Consider the following 19,272-nt stretch of genomic DNA (forward strand, 5'->3'; position numbering starts at 1 on the left):
TTTGTCTTCAGCCTCAGAACCAATAGACCTCATGGCACTGGAAGAGCAGGCGCGAGAGCCAGAGGTAATGTGATAAACACTTGTCTTTTGTTTTTTGATGTCTTGCATGACAAAGTGGTTGTTTTAGTTGGGGGTAAACTGATTTCATTGTCAACAAGACAGTGTGCTCATGCAGTATATGCATTTGGGGTGACTAGTATATTATACAAATAGTTAACAAGAGTGTCTGAAAGAAGATGACTATCCCCTCACCTTCCACCATCACCGCCGTTTCACTTACTGCTTTTTAGTCAACTGTGCCTTTTGACCTCTGCGGAAATGCATAAGGGTGGGGGTCGATGTTTGTTTGCATCTACAACTTAGGTATAAAAACAAAACCTTCTCAGTAATTTCTGTGAAATGGCCAGTAAAGAATTCTTCTCATTTCCCCACTCCTGGTTTATGAACTCTACAGGCAAAGCTACAAATGCGACCCGACAGTCCTTCCATCAACATCAGCACTGTGAGTGACAGCACCTCGTCCCCAGTGGAGTCTGATGTCAAACAAAATGAAGCCCTGATGCAGGCAGGGCACTGGAGAGCTCCAGCTGCCTGCCATGAATCTCCGGCCACACAGTTTGACATGCATGTGCTGCATCACACAGGCTTTACCATTCCCAGCTACAGTGACGATAATGCACCTGTGCTTGCACGAAGTGTAGACTTCCAGGAGGCTCAGAGTGACAGCTTCCTCATTCACCCTTCTCCCCTAGCAGACCTTTATAAGTGGTGCAAGTCAGATGCTAAATTCTCTATTTCTCGACAGCTCTTCCCTCCTGCTCAACAGTATACTGCGTCCACAGAACCTCTGTCTGTCGTTCCTTCTCCACAAAACTTTGTTGCATTTGACAACTGCAACAGTCATGTAATGCCATTGCCAATTAATGTCACACCTGAAGGTCAGGAGGATAACAGCTACAACCGTATGGAAGTTCAGCAGCAGGCGTCTTCGTCACCCCCTGGTGTTCTGCTGTGTGAAAGCAATTTTCAGTACACATGGTCCCCATTTCAAACTGACATGCTGACTGATGGCCCACATCAACATATCAGTCCTCTGACCCCAATGTCTTCTCCTCATGAGGACAGGGAACATGCTGAGAGCTTGAGCCCACTGAACTGGAAGTCCTGTTCCCCATGCCTTCACAACTTGTCTCATCCATCCAGAGAAAGTGACACAACTCCTTGCCTCACCGATGACACCACCCAGTTTCCAGCCCATTCATTTTCTATGGCTATTACTAGCGCTGTGTCTGGTGACCCCCTGTTCAACAGTCATTTGATTGGACAGGAGCAGGAAACCACGCACATAGAAGCACAAGCAGAAATGCAACCACCTCAAAGAGCAGCTTCACCCGAGTCTCTACCTGACTATGAAGAGGTGTGCAAGTCAGTAGCATCGAGTGTGTATCTAGCGCCTCCATCTGGGAGGTACAGAGAGGCTCTGGAGAAGGAAGTACAGAAGATGGATGTAGTGGCTGAGCGGGAGGTGGATAACATAGATTCGTTGGATGCCAATTCATTGGGTGGAACAAACCATGCCTCATTTGATTTGTCTGATAATGGAGAAGCTGATGGGGTGAGCTCTTCATCCTCAGAGGAAAACCACATTCTTTCAATGGGGGGCAAAAATCAAACTATAAACAGGGTAATGGATGAGTTTTCTTGTCCTAATACTGCTGATGATCCAAATACAAACACTAAGGCCAAAGACATTCAAGTACTGAATGTCTCTATACATAAGAGGGTCTCCAGTGTAGCACAGATTATGTCCTTCACTGAAGACAGTCCTATGGTGGCAGTGAATTCCTATGGTGACAGTGAAAAGGAATTCTCTCATTTAACAAACTTACCCCCCTTTTACCATTGCGCAGAGAGTGTCTTCATGCCACAGGCAGAGCCAGTGGCAGACACCCTGCCCCAGCCTAGCACACCTCAAGACTCAGCCTCAACACCAGACGATCCAACAATGACAACCCTGCTTCCAGAAATAACCTCCTCTCATGGACAGGTGGAGGAGAACGTGCACCTGGACACTGCAACACACACATCAATCAGCGAGGAAGTGATGGCTGTCACACAGGGAAGGGGAAAGTGTAATGCAAGGATAGAACAAGTGTGCAAGACAAAACAGATAAACAGCACTGAACAATTGGGTGTCATGAGGGAGGCAATGGAAGAAGGAAATCAAATGTTCACAAAAGCCAGAGAACAAGGAAAAGGAGGAACGATAACAAAAAAGAAGAAAATTAAGGAGAATAAAGCAAGACACACAGGGATGACAAACACTGACAAAAGCAGACACAGCCAGAGGCTGCTGGGTCGAGTTGGAAAAGAGAAAGAGTGGCATAGTAGAAAGTGCTGGTCAAAAACAGAAGAGAAGAAACCAGTAGAAAAGTGTGAGGAGAAGGCAGAAGGATTTAGACTTGAGAGAGAGGGGGGAACTGGCAAAAGCCAAAAGAGACAGTCCATAGAAGGTCAATTGCCTGGAGAAGAGGCTAATGATAAAGAAGGAAATGCAGCAATGAGTCAGACACAGACATCTGATGGAGGAGAGAGGATGGGCCAAAAACAAAACAGACAGCTCAAAGTTGAAATGCAGCAATGTAAGATGGACTCCAAGGAAGGGGCTGAGGTGAATGATCCCAACGTGAGCGGAAGCACAAAGGCATGGGCTTCAGTTCCCACCAAAACACAACAAGCAGGGGCTGACTTCAGTCTGGGTAGAGAGAATAACAACATAGAGGAGGGGGCAGTTAACCAAGAGCAAACGACAAAAGAGAGAACTCAAACATCCAGCGTCGCGATGAGAACAAGAAGTAGAACAACTGAAGCAAAGCGAGGAAAAAACATAGAAATGAGTGCGAGAGGTGACATGATAGAGACACTTGGAAATCAGGAAAGGACTAAGAAAGTGCAACAGAGTCCTGTAAACAGATCTGCTAGCATAGACAGGGGGACAACCGTTGACACAGAGGTGGAGAGAAATGAGAACCAGGCTTCATTTAAGGGAGAAACCTACGGTCAAACAAAAGAGAACTCAAGTGAAAACAAATTGCCCAGTCTCTCGAAGACTTTGTCTTCAAGTCCTGGTAGAATGAAAAGCAGAATAGATAACCAGGAGGACGAGAGAACGTGCACTTCAAATGATACAGATATGAGGAAACGGATGGTTGAGGCACATGAGGTGGTAACCTCTGAAAGGCACAGTCCCATATCACGTTTTGCCTTGTTTTCTCTGGGAAGCCCTGTGAAAGAACGAAGGAGAAATCCCACAGATGAGGGTTGGGAGAAAGTCAAGAAGAAAAGGGAAGAGGTGGATGGTGAGAAAGGTTGCAAAGAAGAATTGTGGAATCCTACAAGTCCAATGAAAAGAGGCAAATGTACAGGAGAAACAAACAGAGATGAGATGGCAGGGACTGAAAATCAAAATGGGAATTTTGGAGATATAACAACACCCAATGAATCTCCCATAATGTCCATGTCAAGCCACCAGCAGTCTCCACGGTTAACTCCACAGCCAACACCAGTAACAAGGATAACTAAAAATCCTATTTTAGGGCATAGTGAAATGGAAAAAATTAAAGACAATGAAGAAAAAGATGGTCAAAAGTCACCAGGGGAAGCATCCCATAAAGAGACAAGTAAGCCCAAGTCTCTTATGTTGAGCCCTGCGTCACTTCCTGTGAAATATTCCCGGCAAACACTAGAATCATCTCCATTGCTGAGTCCCAAGTTACCTTCTCTTACGAGTCAAAGAAAAACTTTAACATTTAAGGTGGATGAAGAAGACAAACCACTCATGGTAACAAATCGAGAGACAGCGCTACAATACAACATCAGGGAAATTGAGATTTGTGACTTTGAAGCCTTAAACTCAACGGCTTGTCGACTTGCAACAGGAAAGACAGAGAGCCCAAGTGCGTCACACAGTGTGGATGAGGAGACAAATATTGAGTACAAGACAGCTGGGAACAGCGACCCAACAATTCCCAGGGCCAATTTGAGTCCAAGAGTAATTAAAGAACAAAAACAACAAAGAGCAACGGAAGAATGTGGTGAAGCGGTGAGGGAGAGAGAAGAGGACAGAGAGGAAGGCCCAGCCCTCACACAGAGTCCTCTGAAAAGACAACGGAGGAGGAGCAAGGCTACCAAAGGGCAGGGTCTGAGGTCAAACACCAATGCAGAGGCGGCCAAATCAACGGACAGCGCAGACCATGGCATCGAAATGGCTGGTGGCATGTCGAGTCCAGCAAAAAGAACAAGGAGAACGAGCAGAGAGGAGGAAAACAAGGAATGGGAGAAACCGACGGAGAAAGAAACAGGGAAGGAGTTTCAGTCAGAGTCTCAGACATGCGGTTCTTCCTGGACGCTGAGCCCGATCGCAACACAAAGAACAACGAAGGCAGCAAACATGATGAAAATGACACCAACTCCTTCAACCACTGTGGCTAGGTTAGAACCAAATCGGAAATGTGTCAATAACAGAGAGAGAGAGAGCGGAACAGACCTGACAACAGAAGCAAAGCAAACTCAAAGGCTAGAGAGTCATGCCAAAAGCGGAAGAGAAGCTAGAAGGAAGCTGTTCACCCTGTGGAAACTCAAGGATGATGGGAAAGCCGACACCAGTTACCAGAGGAGACAAATGCATGGAGGAAAAGCAAAAAAGAAAGGAGGTGGATGTTAATTGGAACATCTCTCCAACCTTAACCATTAAAAGGAGTTAGCAGGAAGATGTTATAGATCTATTGAGATTATAGAAGAAAGAAAAATGTATGAATGTACCCAACTTGCCCTTTGCAAATAAAGCAACAAAATAAAACTTGTCACAAGTGTGATGGAGGGAAAACATTAAAAAAATGTCACATCAATATATAAATGTAGAATTCACAGTTTAATACATTTATCATAAAATACATTTATACAAAAAATGTTGATAATTACCCATACACATTAAAAAAAGCTTTTCATTCACAAAGTTTATGTCCCTCCCACATAAAGGTCCCTTTTATAAATCGTTACAACATAGCAAACGGAGGGGTCTATAAATATAAAAACATGTTATGGCTTCAAATGGCAATACGTTCATTGCGTCTGGGGGAACACAGTTAGGTAAATTAGATTCCTTTCCAAGGATTTAAAAAGAAAAAAAAAATAACAACAACCAAATATAAACAATCTCCAAACCTGCAGGGGCTATATTGGCATCAGCTTTTTGGGGTGCATCTTGCAACAGTTTACCCTTCTTATTTGGTTATAAAGTTGTTGTTACATTAGCAGATAAGACTTAAAATAAACACACTTCCTTTGTCGATCAGAGTCATTGGCTAACAGACATTTGACTGGCATGTAAGTGTTAAAGCAGCATTCTTTGTCCATTACCTTGGTGGACGTATTGCACTTGTAGATGAAAAGTACAGCGATGTTTTTTTTTTGTGGTTGACTTGTTCGTGTACTTAGCTGTGTATCCTGTAAAGTCAGGGGAATCGTCCCAAACAGGTCCATGAATTGGCTTCTGGTTCGATCTGACATCCAATCAAAATGAGAGGAACTTTCAGACTGACCACACACGATCCTTAGTCAGCCTTCTTAAAGGTGGAGAGGGTCCTGTTGCAGTTTTGCATTTTCCCGTTGTTATTAACAGCCTTCCCATTGCCCAGGTATGACAGTTGAGAGCCCGCCTCCTCGGGCTGCAGGTATTCGTTTACCACTCTCTGATAGGTCGGGTGGGTTGTCAGCACTCTGAGCAGATCCTCTGTGGAAACAAATGTCATCAGTATTTCAGATCGCTGCGACTAGGACGCCACAACAAACAGCAATCAAGAGGAGTGCACTCAGTAGAGTGCAGATCTCCGCCAGACGTTCGTATTTCTCTTTCTCTGGTGTTCGAATTTGGCGACGAACCCTTTTTTTCACCTACCGGGAGGGGGGAAATACACACACACGGACAGAAAAAAAAACAGTGTTTTTCTTGCCATTATAAGACTTTTGTGTAGCACCCAAGTCATTTGAACGGGAAATATGAAAATACGCAGTGCTCAAGCTAAAAAAATAAAATAAAAATGATACCCAATTAAAATGTTTTGCCTGGCAGTCTGTGGGTGCGCAGCCTACTATGCAGACCCTCGCACAGAAGCAACCAAGTCTGACATGAAATGACAGATCAGGCTATCATGATTTCAAAGCCCTTATTAGAAGGCTTCAAATGTGTTTAACCGTCGCAGTTTTCATGATATAAAATGAATGAAGGCGAATGGCTGCTCTGCTGGTTGACTTTCATTCATGTCTCACACACTCACACACACACACACACACACACACACACACACACACACACACAGGATGGTGACACTCACCCTCAGTAGGCAGGCCTTTATGTGAGGCCTCACTGTAGAGCTCAGCAGTGTGGTATTGAGGTACACCTAGCAGCGCCCCCATGAGGTCTGAAAACTCCACTGCAGCCAGACTGCCTTTTCCCTCTCCGTCAAACAGCTAAAGCAAAGAAAGTACTTTTAGAGGGTTTGGGCCTAAAATAGAAACCAGTTCTAATATAGTTCTTTTTCTTGAAAACTGACATTCATCTAAGAAAATGTTCTTAGTTGAAGAATGAAAAAAAAGTTAAAACTTGTGCTTTATCGCCTCCGTTCAAGAGATATTTAATTATTTTGCACTACAGATAGGCAACTTACACAAAATAAGCACAAAAACCAATGCTTTGGGGGAATAAACAATACTTACAGTGAAAGCGGTGCCAAGGAGCGACTTAAAACTGACAAAACCAGAGACCGCAGCAACACTCACATAGATCTGTCTGAGGTCAACAGTGTCGTCCTGTTAAAAACACACAAACATTTCACCAGTAATGCTACTCACACACACACAGTAATATGGCTCCAATAGTATCCCCGATAAGAGCAATGCCACATCATGTTATAGTCCTTTAACCTCCACCTTTCCTAATGTGTTCATGTAGATGCCGCCATTTAACCAAGACAATCACTACATTTGCCACTTTTTAGCAATTTAAGCTTAATTGAGTCGAATTAAAATTTTATACCCAGAGATGGAAAACAATTGAATAGCTGAGCAACATGATTTATAAGAAAATAGGTTTCGCCAAGTCCCGTAAAGCAACAGCTGACAGCATTTCTAACTAATGCCAACTCATAATTACTTGGTAGTTAGCTGTTTTATACCCCCACCCCCAGTAGGCTGGCCTTTATGTGGTAGTTAGCTGCCTCATACCCACAACCAGAGTCACTAAAATCCTCGACGACTAGATGGAGATTTCTACCTTGGAGAAGAGGCCACAGATCGCGATGGCCATCTGTTTCTCAGGCAGTCCAAGAATAGACACCAGTTCCTCTGCACTGGCCTTCCATTCCTGACCGCCTGACTGACACCTGTCAATCATTCTGGTCAACGCAGCCTCCACCTCTGATGCTCCTAGGCTGTTGGGGGTGGGGGGGTAAAGATGGAGAAGGAATAGAGCAAGAGTAAAAAAAAAGAAGCTCGTAAATAAGCTGACACAGCAATGTCACTTTTTAAAACTTTGAGTGAATCAGAAGCATTTAACTTTATCCAGGTTTCTTAGTGACCTCGACCAAATAGACAATACATACAATTTGATGCTACTGGTTTTATGTTAACTGGAGTACTGCACAGGTGGGTTTTACTGCCATCAGCGTAATGCGTCATTCAGATGATGTCAGGCAAGTAGTCAATGCAATGTTTAATTAAAAAAATAATAATTCATCCAAGTTTGATGTAAATGCTTTCATTCATTGGTTGACAGACCTTCCTTACAAATCAGCTAAACCCTGTATACCAGTTTTGAGAGTTTGTGACGATCCAATGGTGAAAAAGCATCCATAAGTATGTTATTAGCTGCAGCTGAATATCCTGCTTTGCTTTCATCACTTGGTTCCAAAATCAGCCGAGCACTTATGGATGGTTCTTCACCTTTGGATGGTAGCAAACTCACAAGCTGCTCTGCAAAGACATACAAGATCTGTGTATTGCATCATGTTTTAGAGGAAAATGTAAGGCCCTCCTGATTTTCAAATATTCATCAGTTCTCATTTCGGGGATGTTCAGTTAAACCGTAAAGCACTTCTGTTTCGACGCGGGTCTTTGAATCGGGACTGGTGTTCACACACCAACTCAGAGCCCCTCTTACCCATATTTGTGCAGCAGAGAAAGTGTGTCCCTGGCGGGGGACTTGAGGGGTAAGGAGAGACCCCCTACTTTACTGACTGGGACCCGGCCCTCCATCACGTAGTCAGTGGCTGGGACCCCAAGTGCCCTGGGGAACAAAAACAACAGATAAGCACCTCCGCCGTTTACACAAGGACCAACCCGGCTCGTAACATGCAGTTCATGCTGCATTCCCATGATGCATCTGCACACACACACACACACACACACACACACACACACACACACACACACACACACACACACACACACACACACACACACACACACACACACGAGTTAATCAAGTGAACTTGATTGAAAACAATCAAATTCAAACAAATTTTGAAAGTTTGTTTCAAATGCATTACTACATGAAATTTCCCCAAACACATTAGACGTCAAAGACAAAAAAATATAAGTACACTTAAATAATGAGTAATAAGCAGCAATACAAGAGGAAGACAATCCCAGAAGTGATGCAGAACTTCACAACATCGCGACACTACAATATGGTAATACAATAACATCAAATAATGTAGTAGCATATTAGAAATAGTGTAATGAAAAAGTCTTTTCTTTGGACGGGTGGCACAGGGGCGGAGCATGGGTCTCAGCACAAAGGGGGCGGAGCTTCTCGATGAGCCCTTGTGATAGTCATTTTAAAATTCAAAAACTGTAAACTAGCGGACATCTCATCCTATCCAGCAAACAACACGTTACTGCTATTGCTAGCCTCGTCGTCAGTCGTCAGATCCACCCGATCTTCACGGTTGTCCTGAGAGGTCGTGGCTGACTGAGATGAAAAATAATTTGTAAGAGGACGACACGACGCAATTAGCTTCTTCTTACTTTCTTGCTTCTTGCATTTGAATGAGCCTGATTCTGTTTTTTCTTCTCCATTTTGAAGTTCCCTCAAATTCATTCATAAAACTGTCCAGTTCTGTCAAGTGTAAAAATGTTTACTCACTCCCCCTTCTGGCAGTGTGACGCAGTTATACCTCACAACCAATCACAGCTGGATCACAGCTCCGATGCATTCATGAATAGTCGTAAAAAAGGCTATAGCCTTTATAGGGGCCGTTAATATCTATGTATAGGGGCCCCGTACTGCACTGTATTTTTTATCATTAGCCGACTTTACGAGTGTGTCACTGAATGCGTCGGAGTCCCAAGACCCGGTGCGTTCACGGACGCTCGTAAACTCGGCAACAGAGCTCCAAACGGGGCCCCCCGACCTTGTGGGCCCTGGGGCGACCGCCCCCATGCCCCCGCTCTGGCTCCACCACAGGGGTGGCAACAACCACAGGGTAACAGTAACACCATTTTGTATTGGTCCAATTAGCTTCTACCTGGGTAATAACCATTCTTGTCATCAACACAGAAACAAAAGGCCTATATGTGTATAGCAACCTGTCCTGCACCCTCATCTTATTGAAAGACAAAAATGAAAGTTCATGAATACACCCACCAACATGCCCCCATGATGGAAATGTCTGCACTCAAGATACCGTGAGGCGGTTTGGAAAGAGTGCAGAGTAAATTGATCATTAAACAAAAAAGACAAAAAAACAAAAACAAAAGGCACAAGTTTCTTACTTGGCCATGAGTTTCTGGACATTGTCAGCATACAGGTTGGGATCATCCTTCTCTTCCTGCGAAGGCGTATAAACTGGCAGGTACTGCAACACAAGAGAAGGGTTTCATTTGCCTACAGAGTAATTTCAAGATGTACAACTTAGCGGTTTTTATGCCGTTAAGATCAGAGCAATGACTTGAAATTTAACATCTGCACTTTTGTATTGTATGTTAAGCCACATGCCAAGACCAGTTTTCAGAGCAACTTTACAAATCATTTGACAGAAACGTCATGTAGAAACCATACCAGCTTACCTCGACAGTCATGTGAGTGTAAAACTGTGACGTTGTGTGCAACAACGCTTCAATCCTGACAAAAAGTGGAGGAGGTTCACGTTAGGACCTACCATCGGTGAGCCGGTCAATGACAACCAAAGCTGCATGGCCTTCATGATCCCTGCACTACGATCCCATTTTAAAACCTACTTATCTTTCACAGATCCTCATTTTCAACAACGACGATTCATTAGTTTGTGCGACTATTTAGTTGTGACCACACAGGCCGACGCTAGAACCAATTCATAATCTTAGACGTCTTTCAGGGGCAAGCGGCCTAAAATGTTATGACAAATTTACAGACTCGTGTTTTTCTGTGTTTCGTAGGACCTTGCGATAATCCAAAATCCTTTTCCATTCCTCTGTAACAGCAATGGACTTGCACATTTTCTCTGTGCAGGTGTATCAGATCTGAACACTAACAAATCACAATAAGTTATCAGTTGATATCTGCTTTCTTGCCCTTTTTTGTAGAAACTTCGGTAACACTTTCTATGAAGCTTGCATCTATAAAGCCCTATAAGCATCTATAACGCCCTATAAGTGTAGCTATAAGTCATTGTAAGAGTCATTATAACCATGTATATGCCCTCTCAACACCTCATAACCACCTTTATGATACATTGTCAATTTAAAACGGATTTATGCATTATAAATATGTCATCTGTTTATCTGTCAAATGTCATAATGCATCACAGCCAACTTGTTTTGCTGAAGTTTTGTAGAGATGCATAATGAGACTTCAGTGCTATTTCACAGTCTTCAGCCATAGCCGTTAGTCTTTGTAATACACATTATAGGAAAGTATGGGTATAATAGATGCAATAGATGCTTATAGGGCATTATAGATGCTTATAGGGCGTTATAGATGCTTATAGGGCGTTATAGATGCAAGCTTCATAGAAAGTGTTACCGAAACTTCTATCCCTGTCTTCTGATGGCCTTGATAGTAAAGACTTTGCAGGCTTGAGAAAACTGCTTTCAAAAATACAGTTATTAAATTCATAAGATTGGTAAAAGGAAGTTAAAAAAAATATGGAAGAACTCACCAGGTTGTTCCATTGTAAGTCCAGCGAACGGTATCCTGGTGAAGAGTCAAAAATATGGTCATTAAACAGAAGACACAATGGAACTGGGTGACATGGTCCCATGCCCAGTGACCACAGACAGGGTTGGCATGGTGTGACTGAATTCACACACATTCACACACCCAATTCGACACACCCAGACCTGGCAGATATAAGAGACTTTGCGGTATGCAAACACTTGGCTTATGCAAACATTCTTGTATGATCAGAAATGAAACCCCAGACCGAAAGAGCACAGGCTGCTTTATGTCGCGGGACTGAATAAATGACATTATTATTTCCCATTTGAATTTCAGCTCATCTTACTGCCGCACTGTCAACAGGCCGGCTTTAGATAAAAGCACGGGTTAAACGTTTACATTGAAGACATGCTTTTGTTTTGTTTTTTAATTTTCCCCCTTTTACTCCCCAATTGTACCCAGCCAATTACGCCACTCTTCCGAACCGTCCTGGTCACTGCTCCACCCTGATCTGGGGAGGGCTGCAGACTACCAAATGTCTCCTCCGATACATGTGGAGTCACCAGCTGCTTCTTTTTACCTGACAGTGAGTCCCCTGGTGACCTCCACCACCGTTGCCAGGGGGACGTAGCACGTGGGAGGATCACGCTATCCCCCCCCCCCCAAGTTCCCCCTCCCCCCCAAGCAGGCGCCCCAACTGACCAGAAGAGGTGCTAGTGCAACAACCAGGACACATACCCACATCCGGCTTCCCACCAGCAGACACGGCCAATTGTGTCTGTAGGTACGCCCGACCAAGCCGGAGGTAACACGGGGATTCGAACGAGCGATCCCCATGTTGGTATGCAACAGAACAGACTGCTACGCTTCCCAGACATCCAGAAGACATGTAACGTCTACTGCTCTCATCTAGAGCGACTTAAAATCAACAAGTGACGCTTCTGTTCCTCACTTGGGGTTACTTCATATTTTACTCAACATGGCAGTCTCACCAGTTTGTTGGGGTAGTGCAACAGAACGGGCTGGACGGGGACTCCAGCAAGGAAGGCACCTGGAGAGGAGAGAAGAGCATGAGAAACTAACCACTGCAACAAAAAAACCAAACACTCCTGTCAAGTAGTAAATCACTCGACATTGAATGTACAGCCCTTTCCGTCACACCCTTTCCTCTCCTGTACCGGAGCATGCCATCCATTCCCGGGTAATTCACAACAGCAGCAGTCAAACAATGGCAGTTGCCGAGTCAAGAAGAACCAGATTAGACGTTTTCCCCCCTGAACTTCGCATCAGGTTGATAACCGAAGAAATACAAAAGGGACGTCTGACAAAACTCGGCACAGGGAGCAGAAAAAGCTTCGAACTAACTCCACGCTTTTCTCAGCTTGGTGGTAAAATGCAGACGGATGCGTACAACAGAGGTAAGGGGGTAAAACTGACGCAGTGCTAAAATCGCACTACTAAACTGATGATTTTAATTTAGAAGCATTTCCCTTGAGTCGCAGTGTTGAAGAACAGATGCCGTGAAGGGTTTTGCAGTAATCGTTTCTACAGCTGAATGTTTGAATTTGAGATGTCTGAATGTTTAATCGGGGCAGCACACTCACATTTTACATTTCTTTAACATGTGCGGCTTAAAATAAATGCATTTGGTTGTACTTTTTCTTTGGATTATTGCAGTTTTCACATTTTACTGTAGGTGATATTGAAGCGGGAAGAACCTGCCTACACCCAACCCTAGCGTCTACATATGAGCAGGTCAGGAGGCCTTCATTTCTCCTAAAACCATTGTTTCAGCCTGACTTATCAAACCAACACGCCATGACACCTCAACAGTCCAAGTCTTGTTCACTTCACTTTCCCTTTGGATGATCAAATCCAAATATGTAAGCGGTCAGACTGGCATTGAAATTTAGTATCATCATTGTGATGGGCTAGAGGCAGATAACACAGAGGCAGATAAAACATGCAGAGGGAGGCCAGCTGTATGAGCTGCAAATGCAAAAAACGATTTGTATATGCAGCTGAACAACATTAAATGATGCCTTGTGATCCGCACACGTGCCCTCGGGTTTAGCTTGAATACTGGCATCTCCCCATGCTGATATTAAGTCAGCAATTTCACCGTTTTACTACCAACCTGAATCATTCCTGTGACTCACCAGGCTTGAATTTGATGAGGGCACTGCCATTAGTTGTGGTTCCTTCGGGAAACATCAGCATCTGGCCAGAGAAAGCAGTGGAGAGTGATCGATGAGAGACGTTCTCAACAACGCTGTGTCTTTTGTCTCTGTATTGCTGCTGTAGTGATCGTACGGACATATTATCACCCTCTATTCGTCTACTTGTCATACTCAGTACTCGCATCAGATGTGGTCCTATACAGTTTTCTTCCAAGGTCTGATGAACCACAGGGAGTGCAACACCGGGGACATTTTAATAGAAGGCTTTTTCATCACTTATTGATGGGATGCCCAAACCAGAGATGAAAATAAACATCCTTTTTGGCTAGTAATTGCCCTATCTGACTGCCGGCAGTCAACCTGCCCCCTCAGGGTATAGAGAGAAAACATTGGTTTGAATACAGACCCATTTCCATGACCGCTGACCCTCACCTTGATGATGGCATTGGCTGTGACATGAGGGAAGCTTCATATAATCAAGACTTGAGACTATACATCTCCCTGTATATATATATTCTTTTGCTGTCTCCAAGTAGCTCCGATATGTACTTACAACGTTCATCAATTCAAGTGATTTATCAATGCATTTATTGCTCGAGTGACCTCCCTCTTTGTCGTTTTTATGTTTGTTTGCACTGCGATAGTCTTGTAGCCCAACACTATAAAACTGGTACTCCACAGACTATAGTGAGGAACTTCTCATTTATTTTCGTTTCAGCGGAAACCAAAATTCGGTTTGCCGTTTCAGCATGGCAGGTAAGAAGTAAAACGCTTGGATCCGATTGGCTATTGCTGGGCGCTATGTTGCTCCTACCACCCCCAAAAAAGTTCAGTATTTCTCAATATTTTACAGATTGCTGCCCGCCCATGATACCAAATCACCCCCATCTTTCTGGCTCTCAGAAAATGAGTCGAACCAGCGACGAGCGGCTTCGTGACCGAACACACCTTCAGTTTATGTCCCGCGGCTGACCAAATGATGCTCCCGAGTTTACCTGAGGCCAGTAGCCATTGGAGGTCAGCCTCTCTGTGATCTGAGCGATTGCCTTCTTCCTCGACTCTGGATCCTTCCTGCTCACAAGCACCGACTGGTTAAACTCCAAAAGAGCTGAAATACACACACACACACACACACACACACACACACATATATATATAAGAACCAGAACCCAAGGCAGAGTCCACTCTGAAACATTATGCAAGAAAGGATTTGGCTTGCTTAAATGGGAGAGGAAGTCATAACGGTAGAAGCCAGGGGAGTGAGTCACTTGTTTATCTTTGAGCTTCCTTGCATATTTTCATGTTTCTTTTACCCCTTCCCCTCCAACAACATTGTTCTTGTTTGGTTAATGATTAGGGTCGGGCAGTGGACACGCCATTTACTCAAAACACACATACTTTGTTTTGTGGTGCTCTAAAATATATAGCATGCTTATTCCTTACAGTCTTTCATGCAATCTTATCCTCACATGGTTGCATGAAAGACTGAGATATGGTGGAGTAGCTGCCCATTTTCACACAGCAGCACTTTCATTTTCTCAAGGCTAAAAAAAAAACGCAGGCGTGATGTGTTCTTAAAGTCCTCATACGTTTTCTGTATCCTCTGTCCCTTTCCAACTCCAGTTTCACCACGAGGAGAGTGATTGGCAAATCAATCCCATTTTTCATGACTGCCCGCATAAGAGGTTCCAAAATTCCCAGACCCCCACCCCCCTCTCATTTCCTCTCCTGTACTTGACTGCCTGGGCTGTGACCAAAGGCTCTCTTCAACTCAGCCTCCCCCAATGATCAGAAAAACAAACTCAATTTCTACTCATCCCTTCCCTCTTTTACTACCTCAAACCATCCTCTACCATGGAAAACAACTCATAGGGAGACCCAAGGACGTGGGAGTGAACAAAAAGGACCGAAAATTGGTGGACACAACAGTAATGCATTTCAGCACAATGGTGCTTATTTGGCATTATGCCAAAATATAAGTTGCCAACAAATCTCTAAAAATGGGGGGGGGGGGTTGGATATCAAATAAAGATATCTTGCTATATTAGATGAATGCGACCCTCTTGCAGCTGACACACAAGGTCCCTTTCACCAACCACATCATGCTCAAAATAAGCAATCCCTGTCACTTACAGCCATTTAACCTCAGCCATAGGGGATAGGAGGTTTTTTCTTTAACATTAGTCTCCTCACCTACTAGGCCGGCAGGCAACATGTCCCAATGAATGTTGTTTAGTTTCTGGATCCTGCATGCAACAAGTATTTTTTTTAAGTTGTTATTTGCCGCTGCTTGCGCTCCACCCATGTCAATCTGAAATGCTTACTACTTTTGTTCATCCCACCATTTGCCATCTCAGAACTAACGACACCCACACCCCATTTCTCTCTACAACCCACTACGAAACATAAATCCCCCGACACTGAACAGTGACAACGACCCCTCCACCGATCGGCATGCATCGCTTTTGCTTTGGTTTCAGTGAACCATCACAGTGCTAAAGCCTAAATGCAACATCAGATTTAGCAGGATTGGCTTCGTTGGCCAGGGACTGAATCCACTCCCACCCTCCCATAGCACAGACAGGACCGACTGGATCGAAGGTCTCACCTCCGATAACTGGCAGGCTTGTGTTCTCGGACCGGGACACCACCGTCGCCAGCTGGGTCGGACACAGAACCAGCATGTCCAGGAACCCGCTGTGGGGTGCCACCACCAACACCGGCGCCTCCTTCAGGTCCGCCCGCCGACCTTTTACCTTTACGCACAGGAAGCCCAGGGAGAAGAACACGGCTCGGCTCAGCAGCCAGATGATTGGGTGGAACAGCCAGCGCCGCCAGCCTGTGACGGGCCGGGAACGTTCTTCCTCGGACAGGCCGGCCAATCGCAGACGGGCCAGAGGCCACATGATGAGGAAGAAGAGCGCGGCCAGGGTGATGCGGAGCGGGACAAGTACAACGCCCAGGATGATGCCCTGGATGGCAGAAAAAAAGAAAAATCATTGTGGGGCTGAGCAATAGGCCTACATCATTCCGAATCAGCATCTCAATATACAAATCTGCAATAGTCACACTGCAAAGGATGCAATGGAAGGCAAATTGGGCCCTCCTGTCACGTTAGAAAGCAGTTTACTGCTTGACGGAAAAAAAAAACTTGCATATTCTTAAAGAAAAATAGTCCTGGTTATCTGGCGAATATAACTGATCCGATTTAATAACTTCTTGGACAACATGGCTTATTTGCCCTCTAAAAATCACCCTAATCATTACTGAAGTGATCGATTCTTTGCAAATGGGATTTTCAAAGTTAAACGCTGTGTAAATCTGGTGAAATCATGGCACTACTTTTTATTCTTTAAACATCTCAATACATACAGCTCGCAACAATCCGAAACGTCCCAATGGCGATTCCCCCTGGTGAGCCCCCCACCCCCACTCCCACTCCACGCCCCCACATTTTCGTTCATGCAATATTGTCGTGGCCAACATGCAAACACCGGTATGAGAAGTCTCCAGACCCCCCCCCCCCCAGCGCGGTTCTTAACGGGACATACATGGGCAGAGGGGAGGTTTTGAGGTCCCACCAGACAGAATTGTGACGAGTTTAGTGATGTAGGGAACAAATAGACCCAAAGATCCCTACAACATGGCCGTTAAGTTTTTTTTAGTTTTTAGTTTTTTTAACGGGGTTCCTACGCCCCGCCTGGTAGCTGATACAAGAGCTAAGCGTGTGTGTGTTTGTGTGTGTGTGTGTGTGTGTGTGTGTGTGCGTGTGCGTGTGTGTGATAACACGCGTGATAAGCCGCGCTTTACCCGTATTCTCTGGGAGCTGCTGAGCCTCAGCTGGTGAGTAAATGGATGTGGATATTCCGGCGCTGCTTGCCGGCCGTCGCGTCTCCCCATGGTTCACCAACGCCGCCGACAGACGAACAGAAAAACTCACACAAACCGCTCTGTCTAGAGTAAGAGAGTAAGAAAACCCGGTCAAACATTCGTAAAACAAACAAACCCCCAAAACAAATAAGTTCGTATCCTATCAAACACGTTGTCTAAAAGTGGAAGTAGCTAAACTAAATGATGCACAGCTTGATCACAGAGTCCCCACACCACACACACACGCGCGCGCGCGCGCGCACGGTTAAAACAAGTTCAGTGAGTTGACCGCGAGTCCAGCCGTGCGGAGCACCACCGTCAGACTCACCACGAGAAGTAGTCCCGCGACCTGGCGACACGTAGGCTGAGGAGAAACTAGTGCCAGCCTAACTAGCGCTACTCTTTCCCTCTCACTTCGCCTCACACCTGTCCCGCCCCTTCAGCATCAGCCTGACAGGCAGGCCCACTCCCACTCCCACTCCCACTCCAACCAGTATAACCAGTCACTCACAGACGCCGCTTCCCGGCTGCTGCACGGGGGACATGAAATGATGTGATGCCCAAACACGTCGCCTGACTTCCGCCTCGTTAAACTGTAACGCTGCCTCTCCGTTTACTTCTGTCTTCGATTCACGCCATTCTCTTTCAGCATCATCGGCGCTATCTGGATAAAAAAAAACTTTTTTTTTACTCTTTTTATCCATTTCTTCGCTTTCTTCTTTTAACAAGCGCACTATATCACACGTTGCTGATCAAAATGGGCTACATGTGTAAAATCTGATTGACTGGTTGATTGTCTGATTGACCCAAATTATGACTGAAGTATCTTTATCATTTAAAACTAGACTTGGTCTCTCCAGGAAATGGGCTATATATACTTAGCACAAAAAGTAAGGAAATGTGTGTTTGGTAGATTATTTCTTTGTTGTAACAAGGCTTCTTGGCAATAAATCTTACACCGTTGGAAAGCCTGTTTATTTCCCTTTTAAATGGGGCCACATGTGTAAGGAACATGCATTTGTGGGATGAGCAGCAGAGCTGAGTATGTGGGTCGCACCCATGAAAAATTTGCCAAATCTTCTCTGCCAATGCCAAACAGCTTATTTTGCTGTTGACTCTTGTTTTGAGCTTCTGGTACCCCAGCTGCTGACAACCAGGTGCCTGGTATAAGATTTATTGCCAAGAAGCCTTGTTACAACAAAGAAATAATCTACCAAACACACACATCCTTACTTTTTGTGCTAAGTTTAGATGACGATCGACTGACTGAATGGTTGAATCACTGGACCCATATTACAACTTAAGTAGACTGTCACCTTTATCATTTAAAATTACAGTTTTTATATGCGGGCTACTTGGCGATCTACAAACAGATTTGACTGTCAGTTTCTATTTCTTGATTATCAAGTTTGCCTAATGTGACCTACCCAACTGCATTATTGTTATCCACCCTGGGTGGTGCTGAAACCAACATCAAACTCTTTCACACCGACACACCCACACAAGGACACATAAAAAAAAAATCAATGCCACATCAGGAGGCGTGGCAGCATGACCCCCCCCCCCCACACACACACACGGTGTCCCAGCACCAGTTTACTACTGCGAGTAGGGCCACAGGGCCCCTCATGTGGCCCACTAAATTTGTTCATGCCTTGGGCCAGCCCTGTCAGGAGGCGACCGTGACCCTTTTGGAGGGGCAGTGGAGGAATGAACACCTGAGGAGAGGAGAGGATAGGGTGGTCCGATAGGCTGTCTCTCTTACCACAGGGTTTTGAGTTGCTGCCAGGCTGGGACTTGCTGTGAGGCTGGCTGAGCCTGAAGGGCCCTAAGTTGATGGTGTTTACTTAAATACATAGCGCGTTTCATGAAGCCACGAATGGAATGTGAAGGGAGGCATGCTAGAGCTCCAGCTGAAGGAAAAGCTCAGAACCAAAGAATACTGACTTCGGGTACTCCAATGATCTGTCACAACGTGAGTTCAGATCCATGTGAGCTTTGAGCTCACAAACTTTGGCTGTAATTATG

General features: G+C 44.8%; 1 protein-coding gene across 1 annotated transcript; it reads right to left on the bottom strand.

The window, feature by feature from the left end:
• Positions 1-4,929: 4,929 nt before the first annotated feature.
• Positions 4,930-17,712, bottom strand: lpcat4 (lysophosphatidylcholine acyltransferase 4). Its single transcript, XM_056300657.1, has 14 exons — positions 17,573-17,712; positions 17,185-17,328; positions 15,983-16,346; positions 14,370-14,482; positions 13,354-13,414; positions 12,187-12,245; positions 11,196-11,230; positions 10,126-10,180; positions 9,832-9,914; positions 8,216-8,341; positions 7,331-7,487; positions 6,775-6,867; positions 6,393-6,528; positions 4,930-5,791 (listed from the first exon to the last, which is right to left on the bottom strand). The coding sequence occupies exons 2-14, from the start codon at positions 17,272-17,274 to the stop codon at positions 5,613-5,615; spliced, it is 1,551 nt and encodes a 516-aa protein (XP_056156632.1). The 5' UTR covers positions 17,275-17,328; positions 17,573-17,712; the 3' UTR covers positions 4,930-5,612.
• Positions 17,713-19,272: the final 1,560 nt, after the last annotated feature.

The sequence above is a fragment of the Lampris incognitus genome, chromosome 20 (genome assembly GCF_029633865.1).
Source record: "Lampris incognitus isolate fLamInc1 chromosome 20, fLamInc1.hap2, whole genome shotgun sequence".
Taxonomy (NCBI): Eukaryota; Metazoa; Chordata; class Actinopteri; order Lampriformes; family Lampridae; genus Lampris; species Lampris incognitus.